This window comes from Lathamus discolor, chromosome 22, assembly GCF_037157495.1.
Source record: "Lathamus discolor isolate bLatDis1 chromosome 22, bLatDis1.hap1, whole genome shotgun sequence".
NCBI lineage: Eukaryota > Metazoa > Chordata > Aves > Psittaciformes > Psittacidae > Lathamus > Lathamus discolor.
The window spans coordinates 2,925,953-2,953,857 of NC_088905.1; the positions used below are offsets into that span (position 1 = coordinate 2,925,953).

General features: G+C 60.2%; 3 protein-coding genes across 4 annotated transcripts; 1 reads left to right on the forward strand and 2 right to left on the reverse strand.

The window, feature by feature from the left end:
- Positions 1-174: 174 nt before the first annotated feature.
- On the forward strand, positions 175-23,046 carry ADGRA2 (adhesion G protein-coupled receptor A2). Of its 2 annotated transcripts, none has more exons than XM_065659053.1 (19): positions 175-475; positions 7,475-7,546; positions 11,613-11,684; positions 11,780-11,851; positions 12,307-12,378; positions 12,493-12,656; positions 12,755-12,968; positions 13,779-13,943; positions 15,004-15,205; positions 15,290-15,439; positions 15,541-15,726; positions 16,374-16,565; positions 16,648-16,849; positions 17,292-17,500; positions 18,259-18,386; positions 19,388-19,511; positions 19,598-19,743; positions 19,866-19,955; positions 20,140-23,046. In XM_065659053.1, the coding sequence occupies exons 1-19, from the start codon at positions 258-260 to the stop codon at positions 21,341-21,343; spliced, it is 3,882 nt and encodes a 1,293-aa protein (XP_065515125.1). In that variant the 5' UTR covers positions 175-257; the 3' UTR covers positions 21,344-23,046. The 2 variants fall into 2 exon arrangements, with proteins under 2 accessions (XP_065515125.1, XP_065515126.1); XM_065659054.1 differs by having other exon boundaries at positions 15,565-15,726.
- On the reverse strand, positions 17,686-18,129 carry LOC136003553 (cathelicidin-3-like; the record flags this gene model as incomplete). Its single annotated transcript, XM_065659263.1, has 2 exons — positions 17,686-17,793; positions 18,052-18,129. Coding segments are annotated over 2 exons (186 nt in total), but the record flags the coding sequence as incomplete, so codon positions are not given.
- Positions 21,631-27,837, reverse strand: BRF2 (BRF2 RNA polymerase III transcription initiation factor subunit). Its single transcript, XM_065659055.1, has 4 exons — positions 27,663-27,837; positions 26,264-26,323; positions 25,015-25,336; positions 21,631-24,319 (listed from the first exon to the last, which is right to left on the reverse strand). The coding sequence occupies exons 1-4, from the start codon at positions 27,829-27,831 to the stop codon at positions 23,629-23,631; spliced, it is 1,242 nt and encodes a 413-aa protein (XP_065515127.1). The 5' UTR covers positions 27,832-27,837; the 3' UTR covers positions 21,631-23,628.
- Between the last annotated feature and the right edge of the window lie 68 nt (positions 27,838-27,905).

Below are 27,905 nucleotides of genomic sequence, written 5' to 3' on the forward strand. Positions count from 1 at the left end.
GCCGAGCTCCATCCGCATCCCTCGGGGGCTCCAGCCCCGCGTCCGGGCTGGGAGCGGAGCCGATGCCCTCGACGGGGCCGGGGCGGGGCGGGACGGGGCGGGCCGGGGGAGGCGCCAGGGCCGGCGGCGGAGCTCGGCGAGCGGCGGGGAGGCGGCGCCGCCGGAGCCGCCCCGGGGAGCGGGGCGGCGGCGGTGGCGGAGCCGGAGCCCGGAGCCCGGAGCCCGGAGCCCGGAGCCCGTGGCCCGCGGCCGGGGCCATGCTGCTGGCGGCGGCTCTGCTGCTGCTGGCGGCGGCGCTGAGCGGCGGGGCCGGGGCTCGGAGCTGCCCCGCACAGAGCCTGGGCTGCAAATGCGGGGCCGAACGGCCCAAAGCGCCCGGTGGCTCCGCCGCGCCCCGGCGGAGGGTGGTCTGCAGCGGGGGGGGGCTCCCGGCGCCGCCCGAGCCGCGCCTCCTGCCCGACGGCACCGCCACGCTGTGAGTACCGCGCACCGGGCACCGCGCTTCGGACCCCGCATCCCCCCCGGGCGCCGGGCATCGGCTCCGGGCATCACCCCCCGGTCCCGGACGTCGGCCCCGAAAGGGTCTCGCTGCGCCCGCTCCGTGCTGCTCGGCGGCCCCGGAGCGGGGATGGAGCAGCGGGACCCCCCCCCCTCAGCATCGCCCCACGCTGGCTGGTACCGGGGCAGCGCTCCCACTGCTGGTCCCACCCGGGGACCGGGGGGGGGGATGCCCCGAGGAGGGGGGGTGTTCTCGCTCCATAAAGTGATCCCGCACTGGGGGTTCTGTGTTAGCTCCGTTTAAAGCCCCGCAAAGCCGGGGGGACCCCGCTCTCCCCGCGGCGCACGGGTTTAACGTGGGGACGGGAGCTGAAGATCCAGGAAACGGGCTCCTTCTCCACGCTTCCCCCCGCCGCGGCTGCGGCGCAGCGCTGGGGGAGGATGTTTTTGTTTGAAAGCGGCTGGGGATACCCGCTGGGAAGGGCTGAGGAGCAGTGAGAGGGGTTCGGGGGTGTGCAAAGGGTCTAAAAGCTGCTTCCCGAAAGCCTCCTCATGCCCTCGGTGCCGAGGGTCGTGGTTTCGGCCGGCGCCTGCAACCGGTTTAGTTAGAACTGCAGAGATGTTTGAATTAAAACCCGGCTGGGAAGGCAGGGCCGCAGCGCTGGGGCTGGAGGAAATCACTGCTTTCACCCTCAGTGTCAACCCCTGAGGGTGCCCATGGCCCCAGCTCTCCCCCTTCTGCCCTGTAATAGGATTCCCTGGGTGCTGCGGAGGATTGGGGTTCCTGGTCCCATCCACTCTCATGTGCTAGGACCCGCTTGCTCGCATCTCTTGGTTCCCTCTGTCCGTGCTGCTCACTGCGAGTGGCTTCGCTTTGGGGTGATGATGTCTGCTTGGTGACAATGGGGTGGCCGCGACGATGCCGACGGCCTTCGTGCGCAGCGTGGCCGCGGAAGGTGCCACGAGCAGGCTCTGAAGCCTGATGGGGTTGTATTAAAGATGTGAATCCCTGCAGCGACAGCACCCGTGTGCAGCCTGGGTGCCCCTTGGCGGGTGGTGGAGGCCGCAGGGCAGGTGGAGCTGGTCCCACTCTCCTTTGGGTGTCTTTGCTCTTCATTTCTTCCCTCTTACAGCCCTTTCTATGCATCAGCCCCTGGCAAACACCCGGGGAGGACTTTGGAGTCCTTTATCAGGTTGTATTTGGGGAAAGCATCCCTGTTGTGGTGCTTTCTGCAGCTGGAGCCGTGTAACCACAGCACCGAGAAGGGGTAGAGCCCCATGCTGGTGGGATATGGGGTTTGGAGCTCCCTCGCAGGGGCCGGGATGACGGTGCAGGAGCATTTAGGGCATTACACGATCCCACTAAAACGTGACATGAAACCTACAGGCGTAGGCAGAAACCTACAAATATGCGGTGACCCTGAGCTCTGCTCTCGCGCAGTAAACATGATTTATTCCAAACCCTTTCCAGATGGAACAATCAAAACCAGAGGCTCCGGCTTCGGGAACGTCTCCTGGAGCCGCTTGGGGTGCGGAAGAGGGCCCGGGCACGTGGCAAGGGCTGCAGGGACATCCCGCTGGGGACAGGCAGGTTTTGAGCCCCGTGGGCTCCTATGCATACCCTGGGGGATGCTCAGGTCCTCTCTGTGTCCCCAGGGATGCTCCCAGGGATGCTCAGCATCCCTGTGGCATGTTCTGTGCTTAGTAGCTCATACAAGCAGAGCCCTGTTGCAGTCTCCATCCGGTCTGGCCTGGAAGCAGGAGTGTGTTAGCACGGGTGATGCTGTGCATGGAGGGGAGGGCTCCTGTCCCGGGACATGGGGATGGCTGGAGCCGGTTTGCACCCCCCGGGTCCCTCAGCCCGGCTCTTTCCTGGCTTTTCCCACACTCTGGCTTTATTCCTTTATTTATCTTTCATTATTAGGCCTGTGCTGAGGAATCCAAAGCTGCCTCCACAGCAGGCGCTGCTGATTTACCCCCCGCACCTAAAGAAGGGCTCACTGGCACCGCAGCGATGGGCAGAGCAGGGGATGAGGGATGCCCGTGTCCCAGGGGATGCAGCGGTTCCTTAGGGGGAACCATGTCCTTAATGGAGCTGCAGCTCCATTCCTCTTCCTTCAGCTCAGTTCCTCTTCCGTCAGCTCCGTTCCTCTTCCTTCAGCTCCGTTCCTCTTCCTTCAGCTCCATTCCTCTTCCCTCTGCTCCTTTCCTCTTCCCTCTGCTCCTTTCCTTTTCCCTTGGCCTCTCGCAGGGATCACTGCTTGAGGAAAGAGCAAACCAGAGCCAAAACAGCGCCCGCAGATGTGGAGCAGCAGAAATTAGCTCCATGTGGGGAAGCCACGGCGCAAGGAACAGTCCCGGTGAGGATGGGGGTGCTGGGAATCAGTGGTCCTGCTCCATCCTGGTGTTGGGTGCTGGAGCTCTTCAGGCTGTGTGATGGAGGTGGGACAGGGCAATGGGGATGGTTCGGGTCTTGTCGTACTATCCACAACCATCCCGGCTGTGTCCTGCCAGTCTTTGGTCCTATTCATGCCATGGGGACACGTTCCAGGACTGGTGCAGGCAGAATCTCTGCCTTCCTCATGGAGCAGGCACAGAAACACGGGCAGGGTGATGCTCACAGGGATGTGATACCCATTACAAGCTGTGTGCTCTCTGACACCCCATTTTATACCTAGAGCTTGATTCTTGCCCTCAGCTCATTGCCAGGAGGTGCCAGGAGATGCAGAGCTCGCCTGGCTGCGGCTGGCTCAGAGCAGCTTGTACCAATGCAGCGCTCATAGGACCATGGACCGATTCGGGTTGAAGGCACCTTCAAGCTCATCCAGCCCCAACCCCTGCCATGGGGACACCTTCCACCGGAGCAGGGTGCTCAGCACTGCCAGGGACGGGGTTAGGTCCAGCCTCCACGCACTGTGGGATGTGGCACCCCATGAGGTGCGGGGCTCTGCAGACACCTCTGAACCCGGCTTCCCCTCCGTCCCCCTGCGCTGACCCCCGTGCTAATCGCCCGATGGAAAAAGCACCGCAGCCCTAAGGAGAGGCAGAGCGCGCGCGGCCGGGAGCCCAAACCTCTTCCAGATGTGGAATCCCAGCGCAAGGCCTCATTTCTGCGCGCAGCTTGATTGCACTGAAATTACAGATTGTCCGCAGGGAATAGAGGGCTTTGACTTACGACCAGTTTCCAGCCCTACTTGAACTCCCCTCGCCCAGCCCGGCTTATCCTGGGCCCTGCCGATGCTTTCGTTCTCGATCCCTCCTATCTTATGCACTGGGCTGCAGCTTGGTTTGGCGTTCCCGGGGGGCTGCCCGGTGCGTCGGAGCATCCCGGCCCTGCCGAGCTTTCGCCCTCCCCTCCCTCCAGGCCTTGTTTTTCCTGTGCTAACAAAAGCTGAGGCTTGGAACAATCATTTTCACCATCCGAAATAGCCCGGCGTGACGCGAGGCTGACGGCAACGCCCCGAGATCCCAAACAAAGCAGGGACGGGGGGGGGGGGACGGACACGACGGGGTCCCCACCGGCTCCATACGGCTCCAGCCGTGATGCTGAGCCCTTCCCGGTGCGCTCAGCACCTCTCGCCATTCCCAAGGCTCCTCTTTCCTCCTCCTTACCCCCTCCGTGCGCTAAGCAGCGAGCTCTGCTCGGGGCACAGCCCTATCTGCTGCGAGCAGATGCTTTGAATTAAGGCACTTGGAGAGCAGAGCAGCGCCGTCCCCTCGGTGGCCCCCCCATTAACCTCCATTCGCTGCCTTTCCCCCCCCCCCCCTCCCCTGCCTGCCCGGGCTGGGGGAGCCACCGTCTCCCCTCATCCTTTTTTGGTTGGGTCCAGAGGAAGTTTATTGTTTCAGCAGCCCCGTTTCTGGAGCCGTTATTTATCCAAGTGGATTCCAGCGCGCTTGGAAAAACAATCCTGGGTTCTGGTGCTTTTGGCTCCTCTTTTTGAGATGAAAAAAACACAAAGGAGAAGAAGGGATCTCTCCATCCCCCTCTCTTTATCTCCCTGCCTGCATCCTTGTGGGGTTTCAGCCCTAAGAGCCCTGATGGCAATGGGTTGGAGTGAGGATGCTGCACCCCTTCCGCAGCTGAATCCCCCCAGCATGGAAGGATGCTCCTTGGGGGTTTCTTCCTGCCCTTCTCATCACGTATCCCCCCATCATTCCCGTTTGACTCGATGCTCTGGTCCTTAATCCCTGTGTTGTCCAGAGAGACTTGATTGTCCCGGTGTTGGGGAGCACCAGGGCTGCTGCATGGGCTGGAGATGGGATGGGGTTGGGATGGGATGATGCTGGAGCAGCTCGCGGGCAGTTGGATGTCAGGGGTTTACCAAGGTGAGGAGTCCCAGCCCGGGCTGCAGCTAAGGCTCTGGAGGAGCAGAGCGCTGCTTTCCTGGCTTGCCAAGCCCGTGGATGGCTGGGGCATGGGGACATCGCATCCCCTCTGCACCCCTGGCACCACATGGACCTCAATGAGCATCCATAGAGCTGCTGTAATCCCTTCCTACTGGTGGCAACTGGTGGAAATCCAGCTGAAGGGTTTGGATCCAGACGCATCCCAGTGTAGGGTCCTGCTGTCCCAGTGCGGCTCAGGGACTGCTCGCCCATGACCCTATTGGGGTGGCCTCATGGGCACGCTTATTGTGGTGTATTTGGGGGTGTTTCAGTTCATTTCCTGCAAAGGAGATAGCGCTGGGGACCCGCAATGGCTCTGCTGCTGTGCGGGCACGGAAAGCCCCATGGAGCCCGATGGGAACTTCCTGACACAAAAACAACCCAGAAAACGGGTTTTGGAACCGAATATCCATAAAAGCAGAGGAAACCAAACCAAACCCCGTGTGAGGATGTGGGTTGTAACGGGGGAAAGTGACCCAGCCGGTTTGCGCAGGATGGGGAGCAGCGGAGCCAGGATCGCTCCCCGCAAAACCCTTTATCAGGGAGCGAGCTTCCAAGTGGAGCAGTCGCTGTCAGGGCCAAGTTGTGGTCCAGGACCTCTCCTTAAGGCAGAGCAGAGCAGGCGCCGCGCAGCCGGGGTCCAAGGGGTGGCTTCACCCCCGACCCATGTCCCGTCCCCCCCCCCCCCAGGCCGGGAGACCCGAGGCTGCTTTCCCGGCTGCCGGCGGGCGGCTGCTGGCTGCGGATCACAGGGAAGGCCGATCCCATCGGGAGCGTTGCCTTTTAAGGCTGGGAGCTGGGATGTCGTGGCAGAGGCGCAGCTGGTCCCAGGGGTCCGGGAACAAAGCGAGCATCGCCGGGGGCTGCTGCTCCCTGCCCATCCATCCCTGGATGTAATTCCCCCCCCCCCCGGCGCAGCCCATGCCCTGCGAGGCTTCGACATCCCCATAGCTCCTCCCTGCCGAATGCGGACCCCGCAGGAGGTCTGGGCGCGGTGTCTGGGGCACTCCTGTTTTCTATGCTTGCAGCTCAGGGGCTGCTCCATCAGGATCCATTGTGCATCCCCGAGCCGGGGGGTTCTGCTTGCCCTAACTATAGCTTCAGCAGGGAGCCCCCGAGGTCCCCCGTCCCCCCCCGCATTGCGTGCGCAGCCTGTGCTGGGTTGTGAAATCTGCTGCCGTTGGAATTGAAACCTTCTGGAGCTGCTGGAGCCTTGAGCAACAGCCCCTGCCGATACCGGGATGGGAATCGCGGCTGCGTGCCCCAGAGCTGGGACCGCACCGGGAATGATGCTGCTGCTCCGGACCCATCCCTGCTGCGGGGCCGGGGGCTGAGCTTGCTGCCGGCGTTCTTTGCTCCTGTGCTGGATGCTCTGAGCCCTGCCCCAGCCGTGTCCCTGCCGGGAGGAAAGGGCAAAGACGTGGCCCTGGCCATGGCAGCTCCGTGTGGAAGCAATTTGCGGGCTGCCGGGGCTGCCGGCCCCTTCCGCTCCCCGCAGGCCGGGTCGCAGATCCCTGCGGACACAGCAGCTCCCGGTGGCAGCTCCTCATTAGCACAGGATGCGGCTGCAGGAGGGGCGGAGGGGGGGGATGCGCTGCTGGACCCCAGCCCTTCCCCTTGCACCAGCCCTCGGTGCGCTGGCAGCTCGCAGCCCTGGGTGCTCGCAGGGGCTGGAGCTCTGCAGCACACAGCCACCATTCAGCCCTGCTGCAGAGCCTGCCCCTGTGTAAACAGCCCCGGCTCCTGTCCTCAATGGGCCCTTTTCATCCCGAGCCTCCCCCCTGGCCGGGGCTCCCGGTGCCCTCCCGGCCCCTGCATCAGTTTTGGATCCAAAGCGTTGCTGGTGCCGAAGGAGCCACCCGGGAAGCACGTCCAGAGCCGGCTCCTGTCCCCAGGCCATGGTCTGGCTCCGCTAATTGCCGCTGACACGCTCTAATGAGGCTGAATGGTTGGGTCCTGCGCCCTCCTTCCCTCCCCATCACCCGCAAGGGCCCCTTTGGCCAGGGAAACTGCTTATTTGGGGATAAAATCTCAGCACTGGGATGGCGGCGATGGCAGGGGCAGGGGATGGGGGGTCCCCTCCTGGCTGTGGGTCCTCGAGGTGCCCTCTTGGTGTGGATGCTGGGGTGGGGAGCTCATCATCCACACATGCAGCTCCTTGCACCTGTGCTCGGGTACTAGAGTGATGCCTTGGCCACTTCCAGGTGGTGTTGCCATGCATGTGGACCACAGCATCGCGTCCAACGTGGCCACTGCATCGCTGGCCGTGCAAGCTTGTCCCTGGCTCTTCCCATCTCCATCCCTGCCCTCTTCCCATCCCCATCTCCATCCCTGCCCTCTTCCCATCCCCATCTCCATCCCTGCCCTCTTCCCATCCCCATCTCCATCCCTGCCCTCTTCCCATCCCCATCTCCATCCCTGCCCTCTTCCCATCCCCATCTCCATCCCTGCCCTCTTCCCATCCCCATCTCCATCCCTGTCCTCTTCCCATCCCCATCTCTATCCCTGCCCTCTTCCCATCCCCATCTCCATCTCTGTCCCTATCCCAAGGGAATAACGGGGCTGCCGCTCTCTGCTCTTCCCACAGGCTGCTGAGTAACAACAAGATCACGGTGCTGGAAAACGGCTCCTTCTTCGGGCTGCGGGCTCTGGAGAAGCTGTGAGTGCCCAGTGGGAGCCTGGGGGTCGGGATGGGCAGCGGGATGCAGGCAGGAATTCTGGGTCCTGCTCCCAGCATCGCTCCCGGCTGCTGCACCGGGGCACTGGGTTTGCCATTGGCACCCAAAGGACCCAGAGGGTAGGAGGCACCGGGGGGGGGCCGTGCTCCATGAGGATCGGTATGAAAAGAGACATTGTCCCCCCGAACAAAGTCAACTTTCTTATCTCTCCATGAAAGGCATCTCTATGGAGGGAGCTGCAATAAGGGGAGATTTATGGCCCCCATATGGGTTTGATCTGTAGGTATGCAGGAGTGGGGACCGGCACACTGAGGGCGTTTTGTTCCCCACCACGGCCCCACAAGGGTCTCGCACATTCCTGCCTCACAGTGGGGCTGGATGGGCTCCCACCATGGGGCACTCACCCTCTGCACCAAACCCCACCTCTGGGGATGGTTACAGCCCTGGTGAGGGCTTGGCAGCAGGACCCACAGTGATTCATTAGCCAGAACAAGGGAGCATTTTGGGTCCAGAGGAAGGAATGGAGCTGGTTCAGGGCCTGGAGCACAGCGGTGATGGGGAACGGCTGAGGGACCTGGGGGGTTCAGATGGAGAAGGCTCAGGGGGGACTTCATCGCTCTTTGACAGGAGGATGGAGGCAGGATGGAGCTGGGCCCTGCTCCCAAAGGGATGGGACAAGAGGAACCGGCCTCAAGCTGCACCAGGGCAGGTTTAGATGGAGCCGAGGAACAATTCCTACCCCAAAGGGTGCTCAGGCATTGGAACAGGCTGCCCAGGGCAGGGCAGTGTGCACACCCCCTCAGTGCCATGGGTTAGGGGTGGCCTTGGCAGACCTCTGGTGGGTGCTGGACCATGGGCAGCACTCGGTGCACAGTGCTGGATGAGATGCACAGTGCCTGGTGCGTGGCACTGCAGTCGGGATGCACAGCACTGGGATGCGGAGCAGGGGTCCCCATGCAATGGGGGCACAGCTCTGGGGCTGGTTTGGCTTTTAAAGCCATGGAAACCCCCACAGGCCTGGTTTTGGGCTAAGCACGGGGCAGTCACCGCGGGGACCCTGTGGCCCTGCAGTGCCCCATGGCCGAGGCCTCCCCAAGCTCCTGGCATCAAGCTCTCATTAACAGGAGGATTAACGGGTGCTGCGCTCACTGGCAAGGGCCATTGCGGAGCTGGGAGCTGCATCCCTTGGGGACCGTGCCCATGGATCCCTTGGGAGAGTCTCCAGTGTGTCCAGGGCAGGCCATGGGCTGCGCTCCCCATCCCGGCAATGCTCCTCATTGCTCTGACAGGAGCTCTAATTGGTTTCATAGGGTCGGTTTGGGGCCACGGCACAGATGAGCCCCATAGAGGGACGGTGGTGGGGACAAAGCGGGGGTACTTCTGATCCTGGGGCTTGTGCATCCCCTGCCCACCCTTTGCTGTCCCAGCATGATGTGGGGATGGGGTCCCCCCATGGAGCACCCCCTCTCCGGGCTCACGGTTTGGCATCTCCAGTGATTTGCAGCTGCGTAATGAGATTAATGAGTGTGAGCGGGGCCGGAATGCGGCCGGGGCAGCCGTGCCCTCATTAGCGCAGCTCCACTTGGGAATGTCCTGGTCCTGCCCTCCGCGAGGCCAGCGCTTTCCCCCTTTGGCTTCAGGTTGCGAGGGGGGCTCAGGCGGGTGACAGCAGTGATGGGATGGAGTCAACCATCCCATGCTGTGTCCATCAGCAGCGATGGGATGCAGCGATGGGATGCAGTGTGTCCATGAGCAGCGATGGGAAGCAGTGTGTCCGTCAGCAGCAATGGGATGGAGTGTGTCCATGAGCAGTGATGGGATGCAGCGTGTCCATCAGCAGTGATGGGATGCAGTGTGTCCATCAGCAACGATGGGATGCAGTGTGTCCATCAGCAGCGATGGGATGCAGTGTGTCCATCAACAGTGATGGGATGCAGTGATGGGATGGAGTGTGTCCATGAGCAGTGATGGGATGCAGTGTGTCCATCAGCAGTGATGGGATGCAGCGATGGGATGGAGTGTGTCCATGAGCAGCGATGGGATGCAGTGTGTCCGTCAGCAGCGATGGGATGCAGTGTGTCCATCAGCAGCGATGGGATGCAGTGTGTCCATCAGCAGCGATGGGATGCAGTGTGTCCATCAGCAGCGATGGGATGCAGTGTGTCCATGAGCAGTGATGGGATGCAGTGTGTCCATCAGCAGCGATGGGATGCAGTGTGTCCATCTGTCTGTCCACACTGCTGCTGTGCTCAGAGCTGTTCTTGTGTCTGTGGGCTCAGCCCTGGGGTGCTTGTGGCTGCACTGGGCTGGATGAGGCCCTTTGTGCCAGGGTTTGCTGGGGGCATCGAGGCAGCCGCTTTGCAGGGTCCCTGGGCACACGTGGTAGCAGGGGGGTCCCCATGCTCATGTGGCAATGGGGGTCCCCCTGTAGATATGGCAATGGGGGTCCCATCCACACGTAGCACCGTGCTCTCGCTCCTGCAGCGCATCACTGTGCTGGTTCGGGTGCTGCATCCCCGGCTGATGTGGGATGTGCTGGTGGTGGGTGCTGCCTGGGGTCTGCAATGGAGGGGGCCTATAGCAGGGACTGGGGCTGGTGTGGATGGTCCCCGTTGGTGGGCATGGGTGGTGTTGTTAGGATGGGTGTTGTTGGGATGGGTGTCGTTAGGATGGGTGTCGTTAGGATGGGTGTTGTTGGGATGGGTGTTGTTAGGATGGGTGTTGTTGGGATGGGTGTTGTTAGGATGGGTGTCGTTAGGATGGGTGTTGTTAGGATGGGTGTTGTTGGGATGGGTGTTGTTGGGATGGGTGTTGTTAGGATGGGTGTTGTTGGGATGGGTGTTGTTGGGATGGGTGTCGTTAGGATGGGTGTTGTTGGGATGGGTGTTGTTGGGATGGGTGTTGTTGGGATGGGTGTCGTTAGGATGGGTGTTGTTGGGATGGGTGTCGTTAGGATGGGTGTTGTTAGGGTGGGTGTTGTTAGGATGGGTGTTGTGGCCGTTGGCGCAGCGGGTGTTGGCGCTGGTGGCGGTGCAGGTGAGTGGAGCTGTTCCTTCAGCACCGGCACTCACCTGCTCCCTGCCTGCACACCTGCCTGCACATCTGCCTGCACCCCGGCCATCAGAGCCGCTGGGACATGCTTTTGCCCATTGGAGAAGGCTGCTGCAGGCAGAGCTGCAGCAGCCCAGCAGGAGCAGGATGATGCTGGCCAGGAAGGTGTCACAGAGCATTTCCCTTCCCTGTGGGGTCACCATGGGGCCATTCCCCCCCCCTCCCCCCAACAGCAAACCCTGCTTGTGTGGGGGACCTGCAGGAGCCCCTTGGTGAGTGTTAGCCTGGAAGCCAAGCGCATCCACGTGCTGATGGACGCAGGCAGCATCGCCTGTGTTCCCTCTCCCTGGGGGAACCCCCAACCCCTTCCTGCACCATTCCCCCATCCCAAGCACCAGGTTGTGGCCTTGAGATGGGGGCTGTGGTTCAGGGGGTGTCCCCAGAGCCACAGGTGACCCAGCAATGAGCCCTATTGCTAGAAATAAGCAGGCGCTTCCATATGGATCCCCTTTCCTCTCCCATCCAGTGCCGGTGCTCGGCAGGAGCCGCCTTCCTGGTCCCACGGGTATCCAATGGGTGATGCCACCGGTGACCCCTGGCACACGCCTGGCGAGCCCCTGATGAGATACAAGCCTGCAATCAGGCCAATAACCCCAATGAGCTTCCTGAGGGCCGCAGAGCCCTTTTGGGGCCGTGCTGGCAACTGTGGTGTGTTCTTATCCCACACGGAGGAGATAACCCTGCTGCTCCGGAAACAACGTGTGAGCCTGGAGCGTGCCAAGGGGCTGGCATCCCCCCCCTCCATGCCTTCCCTGCGCCCTTTGGAGAGATAACGAGAAGGAAATGGGATGGGAAGCTGCTGCTGAGGCTCTTGCAGGGGGGGTTGCAGTGCTGAGAGGGGGAGATGGGGCTGGGGATGCGCCTATGCCCTCAGCCCCGCTGTGTCGGGATGGGGCCCTGCTGCACACCCTGAGGTCTGTGTCCATCTCCCCGCAGGGACCTCAAGAACAACCTGATCAGCACGGTCCAGCCGGGTGCCTTCCTCGGCCTCCCTGAGCTGAAGCGCCTGTAAGTGCCGCTGCAGCCCCCCAGGGACCCCCGGCGCTGGCCATGGGGACACCGGGGCATCCCCATCCCAACACCTCCTTCACTTTGCCTTGCAGGGACCTCTCCAACAACCGCATCGGCTGCTTGAGTGCCAGCGTCTTCCAGGGGCTCCCCAGCCTCCTCCGGCTGTAAGTAGCTCCCTGGGGATGCTCTGGTCAGCGCTGGGGCTGTCCTGTGCCATTGTTGGCAGTTTGGCATCCCGGGGTCTCCCAGTGCCGTATCCCAGGGCTGGTTCCTACCAGGGACAGTCAGGCTCATTGGGTGCTGTGGTGGGATATGTGGGCACAACGAGGGGGCCCGGGAGGGTTTCCTTCTGCAAGCCAGGTTGGAGGTAAGAGGGTGGGTGTGTGTGAGGGCGATGAGGCGCTGGCAAAGGGTACCCAGAGCAGTGATGGATGCTCCATCCCTGGTAGCGTTCAAGGCCAGGTTGGGTGACACGGTCTGGTGTGAGGCATCCCCCACGGCACGGGGTTGGAGCTGGATGCTCTTAAGGCCCTTTCCAACCCAAACCATTCCATGATTCTAAGTCCCAGCTCCGCCCCCCCCCCCCCTCCCCGCTCCTCCTTTCCCCCCTCTCCTGCAGGAACATGTCCGGGAACATCTTCTCCAGCCTCCCTCCGGGTGTCTTCGACGAGCTCCCCTCTTTGAAAGTCGTGTGAGTTTGGGGCCGGGCTTTCCGCCCGCAGCGGGGTCTCTATAGGGAGCGCTGTGACCCCCCCCCCCAGCCCCACGGGTACCCCCTAACTCTCTGTGTGTGTCCCCCTTGCAGAGACTTTGCCACCGAGTACCTGACGTGCGACTGCAACCTGCGCTGGGTGCTGGCCTGGGCGCGGGGCCGCGCCGCGCACATCTCGGAGCGCACCGTGTGCGCGTACCCGCGGCAACTCCTGGCGCTGCCGCTGCGCGGCGCACACGAGGCGCAGCTCCGCTGCGGTGAGCGGGGACCGGGGCCCGGGTGATGGCAGCGGGCAGGGGCCGCGGGCTCAACCCCGCTCTGTGTCGTCCCCGTCCCCCCCCCCCCTCCATCGCAGCGGGAGCCCCGGAGCTGCACACGCACCACCTCATCCCGTCGCTGCGCCAGGTGGTTTTCCAGGGAGACCGGTTGCCTTTCCAATGCACCGCGACCTACCTGGATAACAGCACCCAGATCCGGTGGTACCACAACAGGGAGCCCGTGGAGGAGGATGAGCGGACGGGTGTGATCGTGGAGGAGAGCCTCATCCATGACTGCACCTTCATCACCAGGTCAGGGGTGGGGATGGGATGGAGATGGGGAGAGGATGGGATGGAGGAGGGAATGGGGATGGGAAGGGGGCAGGGATGGAGATGGGGATGGGGTTGGGAAGAGGACAGGGATGGAGATAGGAAGAGGAAAGGAGACAGGGATGCAGATGGAGATGGGAAGAGGAAAGGAGACAGGGATGGGGATGGAGATGGGAAGAGGAAAGGAGACAGGGATGGAGATGGGGATGGGAAGAGGAAAGGAGACAGGGATGGGGATGGAGATGGGAAGAGGAAAGGAGACAGGGATGGAGATGGGGATGGGAAGGGGACAGGGATGAAGATGGGGATGAGAAGAGGATGGGGATAAGGATAGGAAGGGGGAAAGAGACAAGGACGGAGATGGGAAGAGGACAGGGATGGAGATGGGAAGGGAATTGGGGTGGAGATGGAAAGGTGGGTGGGGCTGGGGGTGGATATGGAACGGGGAAGGGATGGAGATGGAGATAGGAACAGGAATGGGGATGGAGAAGAGAATGGGGATGGAGAAGAGAATGGAGATGAGATGGGGATGGAGATGGGGACAATGATAGAGATAAGACAAGGATAGGGATGGAGATGGGATAGGGATGGCAGTGGAGATAACATGGGGATAGGGATGGACACAAGCACTCATAGCCACAGGGCTTGCTGGTTTGCATGTACCAAGTGCCATGGGTGGGATGCCAAGTGTGGGCATCTCCTTTCCCCATGGTGTGTGTGTCCCCATGCCCCCAAGCTCGGGGGTTCACTGTGGGGCAGACCCAACCGTGCCACCCACCCCTGTGCCCGCAGTGAGCTCATCCTCTCCAACATCCACGTCTCTGCCAACGGCGAGTGGGAATGCTCGGTCTCCACCTCCCAGGGCAACGTCAGCAAGAAGGTGGAGATCGTGGTGCTGGAAACCTCCGCGTCCTACTGCCCTGCTGAGCGGGTCACCAACAACCGCGGGGACTTCAGGTAGGGGCCTGCAGGATGCGCGGGATGGATGCGGGATGGATGTGGCATGGATGTGGCATGGATGCGGGATGGATGTGGAATGGATGCGGGATGGATGTGGCATGGATGCAGGATGGATGTGGGATGGATGCGGGATGGATGTGGCATGGATGCGGGATGGATGTGGGATGGATGCGGGATGGATGTGGCATGGATGCGGGATGGATGTGGCATGGATGCGGGATGGATGTGGGATGGACAAAGGATGGATGCGGGAAGGATGAAGGATGGATGAGGGATGGATGCAGCATGGATGCGGGATGGATGCGGGATGGATGCGGGATGGATGTGGGATAGATGCGGGATGGATGCGGGATGGATGTGGGATGGATGCAGCATGGATGCAGGATGGATGCGGGATGGATGTGGGATAGATGCGGGATGGATGCGGGATGGATGTGGGATGGATGTGGCATGGATGCGGGATGGATGCGCAATGGATGCGCAATGGATGATGGATGTAGCATGGATGCAGGATGGATGAGGGGTGGATGCAGCATGGATGCGGGATGGATGCGGGATGGATGATGGATGTAGCATGGATGCGGGCTGGATGTGGGGTGGATGTAGGATTAATTTGGGATGGATGCGGCGTGTGCAGTGTGCCAGGGGCTCGCTGCAGGTGAGCGTGTGTCTGGCAGCGATTAGCAGCCACAAGGAGCACGGGTGCTTTAGAATTCCTGTGCCAGCGGCACAGCCCAGCTCCAGCAGCAGAGGTGTTGGAATTTCTTTGGCATGAGACAAAAGGCGCCAGGTGCCCGCTGTAACCCCGGCGGGGCCACTATGGGATGTAAATTACTGGTACAGCCCAATATGGCTTAAATTAACAGTGCCCCCCCAACCTCATCCCCATCCCCATCCCTACCTCCGTGCTGAGGGTCCTGCAATTGGAAGGAGGGCATCGTGATGCTGGGGAGGGTCTGAAGAGGGAAGCAGCTTGAGGATGCGGATGCCCACGTGCAGTGGGAAGGGGCTGGAGGTGGTGGATGGATCCATGGTCACCGCCTGCCCATGCCCGCAGGTGGCCCCGCACCCTGGCAGGGATCACTGCCTACCAGCCCTGCCTGCAGCACCCATTCGGCGCGGGGCCGGCGGGCGCGGGCTCGCCGGTGGAGAAGCAGGCCTGGAGGCGCTGCGACCGCGCCGGGCGCTGGGACCACGGCGACTACTCCCATTGCCTCTACACCAACGACATCACCCGCGTCCTCTACACCTTCGTGCTGGTGAGCCCGGGGCCTCGGGGGCTCTGTGTCCTTGGTACGGATGCTGAGCATCACTCCCCCCCCCACACCGTGCTGCTCTTGCAGATGCCCATCAACGCCTCCAACGCCCTGACCCTGGCTCACCAGCTCCGCGTCTACACGGCCGAAGCAGCCAACTTCTCAGACATGGTCGATGTCCTCTACGTGGCGCAGATGATAGAGAAGTTTATCGGCTACGTGGACCAGATCAAGCAGGTACCGGGCGCTGCTCCCATCCCCTGCACTGCCCAGCCCCGACGTTGGGTGTTTTTTGGGGTGGAAAAGCAAGAATCGGGGTTGTTTGCTGCTGGGGTCAGCGGGAGCCGGTGCTGTGCCCGCAGCTGACGGACGTGATCGTGGAGATGGCGAGCAACATCATGCTGGTGGACGACCACATCCTGTGGATGTCGCAGAAGGAGGAGAAGGCCTGCACCAGCATCGTCCGCTCCCTGGAGAGGATCGCGGCGCACACGCTCAGCACCAACTCCCAGCACATGGCGGTGGTGAGCAGGGGTTGGGGGAGGGGGTGTCTCTGCCCATGCTGGGCTCTCTCTATCCAATGCTGGGCTCTCTCTACCCAATGCTGGGCTCTCTCTACCCAGTGCTAGGGTCTCTCTATGCAATGCTGGGTGCCTCTATCCAATGCTGGGTGCCTCTATCCAATGTTGGGGTCTCTCTGCCCAATGCTGGGGTCTCCCTACCCAGGGCTGGGGTCTCTCTATGCAATGCTGGGGTCTCTCTTTCCAATGCTGGGGGTCTCTGCTTGTGTTGAGGGTCTCTGCCCATACTGGGGTCTCTCTGCCTAATGTTGGGGTCTCTCTGCCCAGTGCTGGGGTCTCTCTATGCAATGCTGGGGTCTCTCTATCCAATGCTGGGTGCCTCTATCCAATGCTGGGGTCTCTCTACCCAATGTTGGGGTCTCTCTACCCAATGCTGGGGTCTCTCTGCCCAATGCTGGGGTCTCTCTATGCAATGCTGGGTGCCTCTATCCAATGCTGGGTGCCTCTATCCAATGCTGTGCTCTCTCTATGCAATGCTGGGCTCTCTCCATCCAATGCTCGGGTCCCTCTGCCCATGCTGGGGTCTCTCTATCCAACGCTGGGTGCCTCTGCCCCTACCCCTCTGCTGACGCCCTCCCGGTACGCGGCAGAACTCGCGCAACATCGCCTTCGAGGCGTACGTGGTGAAGCCCGAGCGCTACGTGGGGCTGAGCTGCGTGGCCTTCCAGCGGCGCGAGGGGGCTGCGGGCGAGCGGGGCCCCGAGGCGCTGCCGGACCAGCAGCTGCGCCTGCGCTGCACCACCGGGCGCCCCAACGTGTCCCTCACCAGCTTCCACATCAAGGTAAAACCAGGGCACGAAGGGGGATGCCAAAGGCAGGGTGGGGGGAAGCATCCATTGCTCACCATGGACCGTGCGCCCGCAGAACAGCATCGCCCTGGCCTCCATCCAGCTGCCCCCCAGCCTCTTCGCCAGCCCCACGGCGGCTGCCCCGTCGGATGACTGCAAGCTCCAACTGCTGGTGTTCCGCAATGGCAAACTCTTCTGCAGCACCGGCAACTCCTCCCGCCTGGCCGATGATGGCAAGCGCCGCAGCGTGGCCACGCCGGTCATCTACGCCGGGACCTGTAAGGGCTGATGGTGAAGGGGGACGGCTTGGGGGGGCCCTGGTTCATGGGGGTTGGATGCCCATGGAGCTCCTTGGGGTGTTGCTGCAGCACGAAGCCATCCCTAGGGGTCTTCATGGAGATATGGTGGGGTGCCCCCCACCCGCATGCATTTGGGGGTGGAAGGGTGGTACTTATAGAAGCATAGAATGGGTCAGAAAGGATCTTAAGAGCATCCAGTTCCAACCCCTGCCATGGGCAGGGATGCCTCACGCTGGACCACATCACCTTGAGCACTGCCAGGGATGGGGCATTCACTTCTCTGGGCACCCTGTGCCAGCGCCTCAGCACCCTCACATAAAGAGCTTCTTCTTTATCTCCAACCTGACCGTGCCCTGTTCCAGTCTGAACCCATCACCCCTTGTCCCATCGCTGCAATCCTGACCTGCTCCTGTTGCTGCAGATGGCTGCGGAGTGGGAAACCTATCGGAGCCGGTGGCCGTGTCCCTGCGGCACCCGGGGGAGGGCGCAGACCCAGTGGCCGCATACTGGAACTTCGAGGTGCTGGGGGGCATGGGGGGCTGGAGCGCCGAGGGATGCCAATTGGCGTCCCAGGAGCCCAACGTCACCTCCCTGCACTGCCGGCACCTCAGCAACGTGGCCGTGCTCATGGTAGGTGTGGGCATGCAATGGGGGGGCTGTGGGTGGAAGGGGATGGGGATGGGGATAGGAAAGGGAATGGGGATGCGGATGGGGATATGGATAGGGATGGCGATAGGTCTGGGGATGCGGAAAGGGATGGGGATGGGGATGGGGAAGGGGAAGGGGATGGGGATGGGGCAGGGGATGGGGCAGGAGATGGGGATGGGGAAGGGGATGGAGATGGGGATGGGGATGGGGAAGGGGACTGGGACAGGGAAGGGGACGGGGATAGGGAAGGGGATGGGGAAGGGGATGGGGATAGGGAAGGGGATGGGGATAGGGAAGGGGATGGGGATAGGGAAGGGGATGGGGATGGGGAAAGGGATGGGGATGGGGAAGGGGATGGGGATAGGGAAGCAGATGGGGATAGGGAAGCAGATGGGGAAGGGGATGGGGATAGGGAAGCAGATGGGGATAGGGAAGCAGATGGGGATGGGGATAGGGAAGGTGATGGGGATGGGGAAAGGGATGGGGATGGGGATGGGGAAGGGGATGGGGATGGGGAAGGGGATGGGGATAGGGAAGGGGAAGGGGATGGGGATAGGGAAGGGGATGGGGATGGGGAAGGGGATGGGGATGGGGAAGGGGATGGGGATGGGGATAGGGAAGGGGATGGGGATGGGGATAGGGAAGGGGATGGGGATGGGGAAGGGGATGGGGAAGGGGGAGGGAATAGGGATGAGGATGGGGCTGGGGCTGGGGCTGACGGGCTCTGCTGCGCTGTGCAGGAGCTGAGCGGCTTCCCCAGTGAGGCACAGGGCGCCGTGGAGGTGCTGCACCCAGCCATGTACACCTGCACGGCCGTGCTGCTGCTCTGCCTCTTCACCACCATCATCACCTACATCGTGAACCACGGGTGGGTGAGCGCCCGTGCCACGGTTGGAGCGGGTGGGCTTGGGTTGGTGGCTCTGGGCAGCTGGAGGAGACACCCAAGTGCTGGCAATGGCAGGGGGGCTGCCTGGAGATGGGCTTTTAGGAGGTGGCCCTATAGGATACGGCTCTTTAGGGCATGGGTTTGCAGAACCCTTCAGAAACATGGGGTTGGACAGAGCTTTGGGTGATGTGGTCCAGTGCGAGGCATCCCTGCCCATGGCAGGGGCTGGAACTGGATGATCCTAAGGTCCTTTCCAACCCAAGCCATTCTATGGTTCTGTGGCTGGATGTGTCCTGCCTTCATGGCAATGGGTGCTTGGTCTGGTTGCCTGTGTCTTGTCCCGCAACGAGAAGCATGGAGGGGGTGAGGTGGGACACTGAGGGTGTTGTGAATTCCCCCTGTTGGGCCAGCAGTAGTGAGGAGCTGGCGCTGAGGGGTGGGATCCATCTCAGGATGGGAACACGGCTGCTGCCCTGCCAGGCCAGGATCCAAGCGCATCCCATACCTCCAGCTCTGTGTGCGCAGCTGCCTTATCCCTACGTTCCATTGCCAGAGCATCCTTCCAGAGCAGGCTTTGTGCTGTGCCTTGTGCTGCAAATACCTGTCTATACATATACCTGCCTATACAAATACCTGCCTATACAAATACCTGCCTATACAAATACCTGTCTATACATATACCTGCCTATACAAATACCTGCCTATACAAATACCTGCCTATACATACACCTGCCTATACAAATACCTGCCTATACATATACCTGTCTATACAAATACCTGCCTATACATATACCTGTCTATACAAATACCTGCCTATACAAATACCTGTCTATACATATACCTGCCTATACAAATACCTGCCTATACAAATACCTGTCTATACATACACCTGCCTATACAAATACCTGCCTATACATATACCTGCCTATACAAATACCTGCCTATACAAATACCTGCCTATACAAACTAAGTCTATCTTCCAGCACCATCCTCATCCCACGGAAGGGCTGGCACATGCTGCTTAACCTCTGCTTCCACATCGCCATGACAGCCGCTGTCTTTGCGGGCGGCATCACCCTCACCGGGTACCTGATTGTGTGCCAAGCGGTAGGTGCAGAGCACAGCGAGGTCCTGCCCCACTGGATGAGGACCCCACGGAGGCAGCATCCCCGTTCCCAACCTCTCTCCCGCAGGTCGGCATCATCTTGCACTATTCCTCCCTCTCCACCCTGCTGTGGATGGCGGTGAAAGCCAGGGTGCTCTACAAGGAGGTGACCTGGAAGGTGCCGCGACAGCCGGATGGGGACGTGTCCCAGGCAGCCCCCAGACCCATGCTGCGGTACGAGCCCCCCTTCCCCTTGCCCTGGCCCCATAGGGAGGTTCCGGGCTCTGCCGCAGCACCCATCCTGCGGTGCTGTGCTCTCCCAATGGGTGCGTGGTGACACCGACCCCATCACGCAGGTTCTATCTGATTGCCGGGGGGATCCCCCTCATCATCTGCGGCATCACGGCAGCCGTCAACATCCACAACTACCACGACAACAACCCCTAGTAAGTGCCCCTGCTCCACCATTGCCTTTCTCCTGCTTGGGAAACCTTGGAAAAGACCAGGGAGATTTTTCCCCATGAATTATCCATATATAGGGTTAAAACCCACGCAGAGCCCGTGCCATTGGCATTCTGAGCATCACAGCACCACAGGTCTGCTCAGTAAAGCCTCTTTCCTCCTGTATAGCTGCTGGCTGGTGTGGCGGCCCAGCCTGGGGGCTTTCTATGTCCCAGTGGCCTTCATCCTGCTCATCACCTGGATTTACTTCCTCTGCGCCGGGCTCAGCCTCCAGTGCCGACCCTCCCATCGCAAGGACATCCCGGAGCCACTGGAGCCACCGCCACGACTGGGGGGTACCAGCGACCTCCTGACGGACTCCGGCTCCATCTCGGTCACCCTGAACTCGGGGCCACCCTGCCCTGAAGGGGACGGTGTCTACTCCCTGGAGGTGCAGTTCTGGGCGCTGGTGATCACCCACGCCTTGTACGTTGCCCTATGGACGTTCGGCGCCATGGCCGTGTCCCAGCGCTGGTACCTGAACATCGTCTTCAGCTGCCTCTATGGAGTCACCGCTGTGGCGCTGGGACTCTTCATCTTCATCCACCACTGCGTGCGGCGCCGGGATGTCCTCAACTCCTGGTTCTCCTGCTGCCCTTCCTATAGGAACGCGCTGCCCATGCAAGCGTACGTGCACCCCGGGCTGGTGCCGGAGGACGGCTCGCAGGTCTTCATCGGCTGCGACCCCGAGGCTGCTCGCTCCAGGGCATCCTCCTCCTCCTCACCCAGCAGTGCTGGCTCGGCCGGTGGCCGCTGCAAGCTCACCAACCTGCAGGTAGCCCAGACCCAGGTGGATGCTCGCCCGGCCACCGGCCCAGAGCCGGATCCCAATGATGGGAAACCCACCGTGAGACCCCCCAGCAACCTCCACGGGCGCAGGAGCCACCGGGGCAGAACTAAGCAGTGCCGGGATGGGAAGCACCATCGCTTGAAGGTGCTGCGGGGCCCCTCGGAGCATCCCTCGAGTGAGAGCGGGAGCATCCACAACAGCCACTCCGAGAGCTACCCCAGCGGCAGGACCAGCCCCGTGAGCAGCGCCCGCACGGCACCGCGGGTACCGCAGGATGGGGACATGGGTCCCAGCCACTCGGAAGGCAGCGATGGGGGAAGGAGGGTGCCTGAGTTCGCCGAGGCTCGCCGGAGGAGCGCCAGCAGGGATAACCTGCGCCAAGCCGGTGCTGCCGAGAAGGAGGCGAAACGCCGGTCCTACCCGCTCAACGTGGCCAGCCACAATGGGGGCCTCAAGGGCAGCAAGTACGACATCAACCTGGCCAGTGCTGACGGCGGTGCTGGGATGAAGACCGGCCTCTGGAAGAGCGAAACCACCGTGTAAAGGGGGAGAAGGACCGGATGGATGCGGCGTTTTCCTCCGGGAGCAACGCTGCAGGAATCGCCCCGTGCACTATGGGGATGGCCGGGGGCTCCGGCTCATTTTGGCTGCAGGGTGATGCTGGGACCCCCCGTATCCCCCCCTGAGGAGGCTCAGAGCTTCCCATGGGGTACAGGGGCACAAGGCGCAAGGCTATCCCTGCTCTGCAGCCGTGCTTCAATCACTCCTGCATGTCACTTCAGACTGATCCTAAAGGCTATTTTATTATACAGAGGAAGAGAGAAGAAAGGTCTATTTTTCAAAGCTATATTATTGAATGTATATATGTACAGACAGGTCAGGGAGTGATGCGAGTGCCTCCATACCGACCAGTGTTCTCCGGGAGCAGGCATGGCCACAGCCTGCTCCTGCCACGACTGCAATATCCCCACTGATGGGACCACACCAAGTGCCCTTTATGTACAGAGACGATGCTTGTGCGACCCCAGCCTAAGGAAGCTGCTTCAGAGCGGGTCAAAGAGCAGCTTCTCTGTCTGAAATGGTTCCCCATGCAAAGGGGTTTGGGCCAGCGCTGAGCCCTGTGGGTTAGGCCAAAGTTAAAGCCATATTGCAAAGCACAAGGTAAGAGGAGCCTCAGCTCCAAGGTGAGGCGATTGTCTGCACTGTGTTAATGCCAGACACTAAAACCACAGCCAGAAAAGGCTCTCAAGCCTTCAGAGGGGAGGCATAAGCTATGCAATGGGGTGGGCTGGCAGAGCCAACACTGACCCTCTCCACCAAAGCACCAAAGAGCTGAGCCCCAAAGCAGGTCCTGGTCCTTAACCCAGGGATGCACGCTCAGAAAACACTTGGGTTTGCTCTTAGGAAGGCAGAGAAACCCCCTGGCTACTGGTGTAAGATGAGAGGAAGGCACCAGGGAGAAGGGGCTATTGCTGGGAAAATGATGCCAGTCATTCCTTGGACATGATGCATTCAAAGGGCTGGAACTTGGACAAGCACTTACCTTTTATTTTTCCCATTTAAAAACAAGTCCCCCCCCTTTTTTTCCCCCTACCTTAATAAAAGCCAGGCTGCCAGGTCTGGGTTTCCTAAAACAAGAGGAGGCTGGGATGGCAAAGCACATCCCAACCTCATCCCAGCACAACACAGCGCTTCCTGCCCCTGCCCATGCTGGACTGGGGCTGTTTCTCCTGCCTCTGCCCCTTCCCTGCCTCCGTTTCCCCCACGTACAAACGAGTTTCAGCATTCAGCTACCTCCCAAAGGGTCACGGGGAGGAGGGGAGCACAAAAAGCACTTATGTGATGGATTTCTCTCACCTTCAGCAGCCCTGGGGGACCCCTCACTTGGTCCTGCCTCATCTCTGCCCAAGTCATGGCTTAAACCACAGCCTGGCGGTGAACACGGTGCTGCCGCAGCCTCCCCGGTCGTGCTGATGCTGAGTTGTTGTATACGCTTGCTGCACTGTGACAGTATTATAGGGAAAGCTTTGTATTATTCAGTACACTATGTTCGTGTTGGTCTGTTTACATTTACAAGCAAATGACATATCAACAGAGAGCTTCCTGCAATATACCTGGGGGAGGGAGGGAGGGAGGGGAAAGGTACACCAAAGAGATGACTTTAAAGGGGTCTGGTTTGCCTTTTTCTATGAATAGAATGTTTCCAGCAGATACGTTCTGCTTAATATATTAAAGATTTGCCCATCTGCCAAGATGTACTCGTGTCCTTCACAAGCACAACAGGCTGCCAGGCATGGGGAGGGCAGCACTGCACACACAGAGCCCAAAGCTGTGCCTGTGCCATCCCTCATCTAAGCTCTCAGCAAGTGCAGGTGCCTCCTTGATCCTCACAAAGCCATCCAACCCTGCTCACAAGAAGGTGAGGTGGTCCCAGGAAAGCTGGAGAATCGCTATGGAAAACCAGCAGCAGTGTGAACCTCTGAGGCTGAGACCTTCCTCTGGGCATCATCCAGCTCCAGGTTCATGGGCTCATCACATTCTGCTACCCCACAGGGCTGGGATGAGCCAAAACACCTTGTCTCAGTGAGAAGGAATCCAGAATCCAGTCCAGGCACCTGCTTTTTACTGATTTCTAACAGAAATATAACAACCCAAAGCAGATACTCCATAAAAAATCCCATTTTGGTCCAGAACACGGAGTAGAACATCACTCACCTCATCCCAACCCGCTCCCTTGGGTGACTGTCCCCGCAGCACCCACTCTCTGGTGGGTTGGTCCCACAGTCCCTGCGCCTCCAGCAGCACCATCCTGCTGGAGACAACCACCTTCACATCCAAAGCTTGGCCTTCCTGAAGGCCTGGACCTCCTCTGGGCCCCGCAGGTACTGCTCGATCTCGCTGTCAGAGATGGGCTCATCACCGGTGATGGCCAAGTCAGAAGTGCTCAGGGCTGCCGTCCGCAGCCTCTTCCTTGGATTGAGGAGGCAGGGAGGCAGCAAGGGCCTTGGGCTGTCCTCACGCTGCTGCTGCCCTTCCAAGGGACAGTCCCCATCCTGTGCTGCTGGAGCAGAGCCCTCACCCGTGGCCATGGGCTGCTGCTCCTCCCCATCGTGCAGGCAGAAGGCTTTCTTGAGCAGGACCAGCCGGTGCTGCAGCAGGTCCCCGATGTGCTTGACCACGGTTTTCTTGTCCAGCTTAAACATCCTGAGCCAAACGAGCTGCGAGGCCATTCTGAGGAGGATCTCAAGCAGCTCCTTCAGCCTCAGGTGCGCTGGCGGTGGCAGATCAACCCCTGCCAGCCTGCAGAAGCGGGCGAGGGTGCAGGAGAGGCGGGCAGGGGGATGCAGTGACTGCCAGGCCAAGAATGCCGCGGCCGTGATGATGGGCACCGGGTGCCGGCCCGTCACCAGCCACGTCTCACTGGCCAGCTCCACTATCTGCAGTGTTCTGGCCACCACCTTCTCCTTGTCCTCCACAAACTGGGCAGGGATGTTGGCTGTGGGCTGTAAGAGCTGAAAGCTGAAAGAGCAAAGAGCCCGTCGTTAGCATCAGCACATGGGGGAGCTGCACCAGCTACTTTCTGCTTGTGTCACCTAGCCAAGTGCAGCGTTGCTCTCTCCAAACTGGGGATAAAGGGGCAAGGAGGAGAGTAACACAGTAGTAACTTCGTACCAGAACATCACCCATAACCTATTAAAGAGAGTCATTCCCTCAAAGCTGTGGCTGTAATCAGAGCTGGGGTTTAGCTCTGCATTGAAGTAGTTGTTGCGCCTCAGGACCCAAGCCAGATAGAGCAGGTTGGGCTCAGTGCTGGCAAAATGGGCTTGATCCTGAAGAATTCATAGATAGAATGGTTTGGGTTGGAAAGAAGAGGAGCTCTTAGGCAGAAGCTCTTCCCTGTGAGGGTGCTGAGGCACTGGCACAGGGTGCCCAGAGAAGCTGTGCCTGCCCCATCCCTGGCAGTGCTCAAGGCCAGGTTGGACACAGGGGCTTGGAGCAAGCTGCTGCAGTAGAAGAGGTCCCTGCCTGTGGCTTCATGGATGAACTTTAAGGTCCCTTCCAACCCAAAGCACCCCATGACTCTTTGACACTCTGACACACCTGTGTAACAGTGCAGGTCTCCCTCTGCCTGTGGACTCTACCCTGGTTAGAAGCTTTTCCAGGCCCCAGCATCCCATGCAGGACCCCGGAGTGGCTGAAAGAGGCCCCGTTACCTGTTCAGGTGGCTCTTCACCAGATCTGCCAGGCTCAGGGCAGGCACCGAGAGCTCCAGCTCCTTCTGCAGGCTCAGGAAGACGTTGGCAAACAGCTCCTGCTTCGCATAGAGCAGCGAGCAGATGGTGCCCATGGTCAGGGGCCAGTTGTGCTGGCGACAGGTCACGAAGACGCAGCAGCCCCCCAGGAGCTCCTTCTTCTCCAGGCTGAGCAGATGGAAGGAGGGATGCTGCAGAGCTCTCTGCACGTAGGACACCGCTGTCTCCTCAAACAGCGCCGGGAGCTGCAGGACCTTACAGAGATCCTGCACCCGCCTGATGCCTGGGAAAGACACAGCCCATAATGATCAGCTCAAGCAGCTTCGGATACACCCCTTATCGATAGCATTCACCCAGCCCCAGGAGAACACACAAGCAGCACAGCTCCTGCGGCCAGCGTGGAGCATCCCCCTTAGTGCAGGTGAAGGATGCTGAACTGCTCCTGCGTGCTCCACTGCCAGCTCTGAAGGCTTTTACCATTCAGAGAGCATTAGGACCACGTTAAACCAGAGCAGCAGCACTAGGAATGCATTAAACCAGAGCGGCAGCAATAGGAACACATTAAACCAGAGCAGCAGCAATAGGAACACACTAAACCAGAGCAGCAGCAATAGGAACACACTAAACCAGAGCAGCAGCAATAGGAACACACTAAACCAGAGCAGCAGCAATAGGAACACACTAAACCAGAGCAGCAGCAATAGAAACACACTAAACCAGAGCAGCAGCAATAGAAACACACTAAACCAGAGCAGCAGCAATAGAAACACACTAAACCAGAGCAGCAGCAATAGGAACACATTAAACCAGAGCAGCAGCAACAGGAACGCACTAAACCAGAGCAGCAGCACTAGGAACACACTAAACCAGAGCAGCAGCACTAGGAATGCATTAAACCAGAGCAGCAGCACTAGGAACACACTAAACCAGAGCAGCAGCACTAGGAATGCATTAAACCAGAGCAGCAGCAATAGGAATGCACTAAACCAGAGTGGCAGCAATAGGAACACATTAAACCAGAGCAGCAGCAATAGGAACGCACTAAACCAGAGCAGCAGCAATAGGAACGCACTAAACCAGAGCAGCAGCAATAGGAACGCACTAAACCAGAGCAGCAGCAATAGGAACGCACTAAACCAGAGCAGCAATAGGAACACACTAAACCAGAGCAGATGTGGTGTGAGAAGGCAACTGAAGGAGCTGCTCTTACCTCGCTGCAGGCAGCGGCTCAGCTGCTCCTTCTGGCCAGTGCTCTGGGAATACGCCACCTCTGGAAAACAGGCAGGGTTAGGAAAACAGGGACCTTGGGACAGCATCAGCATCATCCGGAGCATGGTGCTGGACCCCAGTGATCAGAATGGAGGCGGCCGAAGCAGTGCTGGCAGCACAGGGTGGGTAAGGGAGAGGGGCAGGATCCCCCTTGAGCCATTGCTTCTATCCATACGGAACCAGCGAATGGCCTCGGCGCTTCTCCATTGCACTGGATAGAACCTGGCAGGGAGGTGCTGTTGGTTTGCCTTATAATGGGAAACCATGGTGGGTCTGTGCTTAGGGAGGGAGGAAGGGGAAGGGAGGAGAAAGAAGGGAAGAAAAGGAAGGGAGGGAGGGAAGGGCAAGAAGGGAAGGCAAAGAAGGAAAAAAAGGGAAAGAAGAGAAGGAAGAGAAGGAAGGGAAAGAAGGGAAGAAAGGGAAAGAAGGCAGGGAAAGGAGGGAAAGGAAGGGAAACGAAGAAAAGAAGGTAAAGAAGAGAAGGCAGGGAAAGAAGGGGAAGAAAGGAAGGAAAGAAAATGAAGGGAGAAAAGGGAAAGGAAGGGAAACAAAGGGAAATGAAGAAAAGAAGGAAAAGAAGAGAAGGCAGGGAAAGAAGGGAAGGAAGGGAAAGAAGGGAAGGAAGGGAAAGAAGGGAAAGGAATGGATAGAAGGGAAAAGAAGGGAAAGAAAGGAAGAAAATGAAGTGAAAGGAAGGGGAAGGAAGGAGAAGGAAGTGAAAGAAGGGAAAGAAGGAAAAGGAAGGGATAGAAGGGAAAGGAAGGAAAAGAAGTAAAAGGAAGTGAAAGGAGGGAAAGAAGAGAAGGCAGGGAAAGAAGAGAAGGGAGGAGAAGGGAAGGGAAGGAAGAAGAAGGAAGGGGAAGGAAGGGAAAGAAGGGAAAAGGAAAGGAAAGGAAAGGGAAGAAGGGAAAAGGGAAGGGAAGAGGAAGGAAGAGGAAGGAAGGGGAAGGAAGGGAAAGAAGGGGAAGGGGAAGGGAAAGGAAAGGGAAGGAAAGGGAAGGGAAGGGAAGGGAAGGGAAGGGAAGGGAAGGGAAGGGAAGAGGGAAGGGAAGGGAAGGGAAGGGAAGGGAAGGGAAGGGAAGGGAAGGGAAGGGGGAAGGGGGAAGGGGGAAGGGGGAAGGGAAAAGGGAAAAGGGAAAAGGGAAGGGAAGAGGAAGGAAGAGGAAGGAAGGGGAAGGAAGGAAAAGAAGGAAGGGAAGGAAAACGAAGGGAGGAAGGGAAAGAAGGGAGCGGAAGAGGAAAGGAGGGCAGGAAGGGACGGGAGGAGGCAGCGGCCGGGGCACCCCCGCCCGCCCCGCCCGGCGCCCCCCGAGCCCCGCCGCTCTGTGCGCGGCCCGCACCGCGCTGGTGCTGCTCCTCGCTGTAGGTGCTGGTGAGGAGCCCCTCGGCCAGGACGCAGCCGCAGGCGGCGCACACGAGCTGCTGCTGCGCGTAGTGCGCGTCCTGCACCAGCGGCCCCGACCCGCACCCGGGGCACCGGCCCCGCTCCGCCGCCATCCCCGCCGCCATCCCCGCCACCGGACCGCGCCGCCGCTGCACCACCGACAACCAATAGCGGCGCCGACAGCGGTCCTACACCGCTC

Coding starts and splice junctions, on each gene's coding strand:
- ADGRA2 (XM_065659053.1), top strand. CDS start 258: ATGCTGCTGGCGGCGGCTCTGCTGCTGCTGGCGGCGGCGCTGAGCGGC. Junction 7,547..11,612: donor CTGCGGGCTCTGGAGAAGCT/GTGAGTGCCCAG, acceptor ATCTCCCCGCAG/GGACCTCAAGAACAACCTGA. Junction 12,657..12,754: donor CGAGGCGCAGCTCCGCTGCG/GTGAGCGGGGAC, acceptor CCTCCATCGCAG/CGGGAGCCCCGGAGCTGCAC.
- BRF2 (XM_065659055.1), bottom strand. CDS start 27,831: ATGGCGGCGGGGATGGCGGCGGAGCGGGGCCGGTGCCCCGGGTGCGGG. Junction 26,324..27,662: donor CGAGGAGCAGCACCAGCGCG/GTGCGGGCCGCG, acceptor CCTGTTTTCCAG/AGGTGGCGTATTCCCAGAGC. Junction 24,320..25,014: donor GTGAAGAGCCACCTGAACAG/GTAACGGGGCCT, acceptor TTGCTCTTTCAG/CTTTCAGCTCTTACAGCCCA.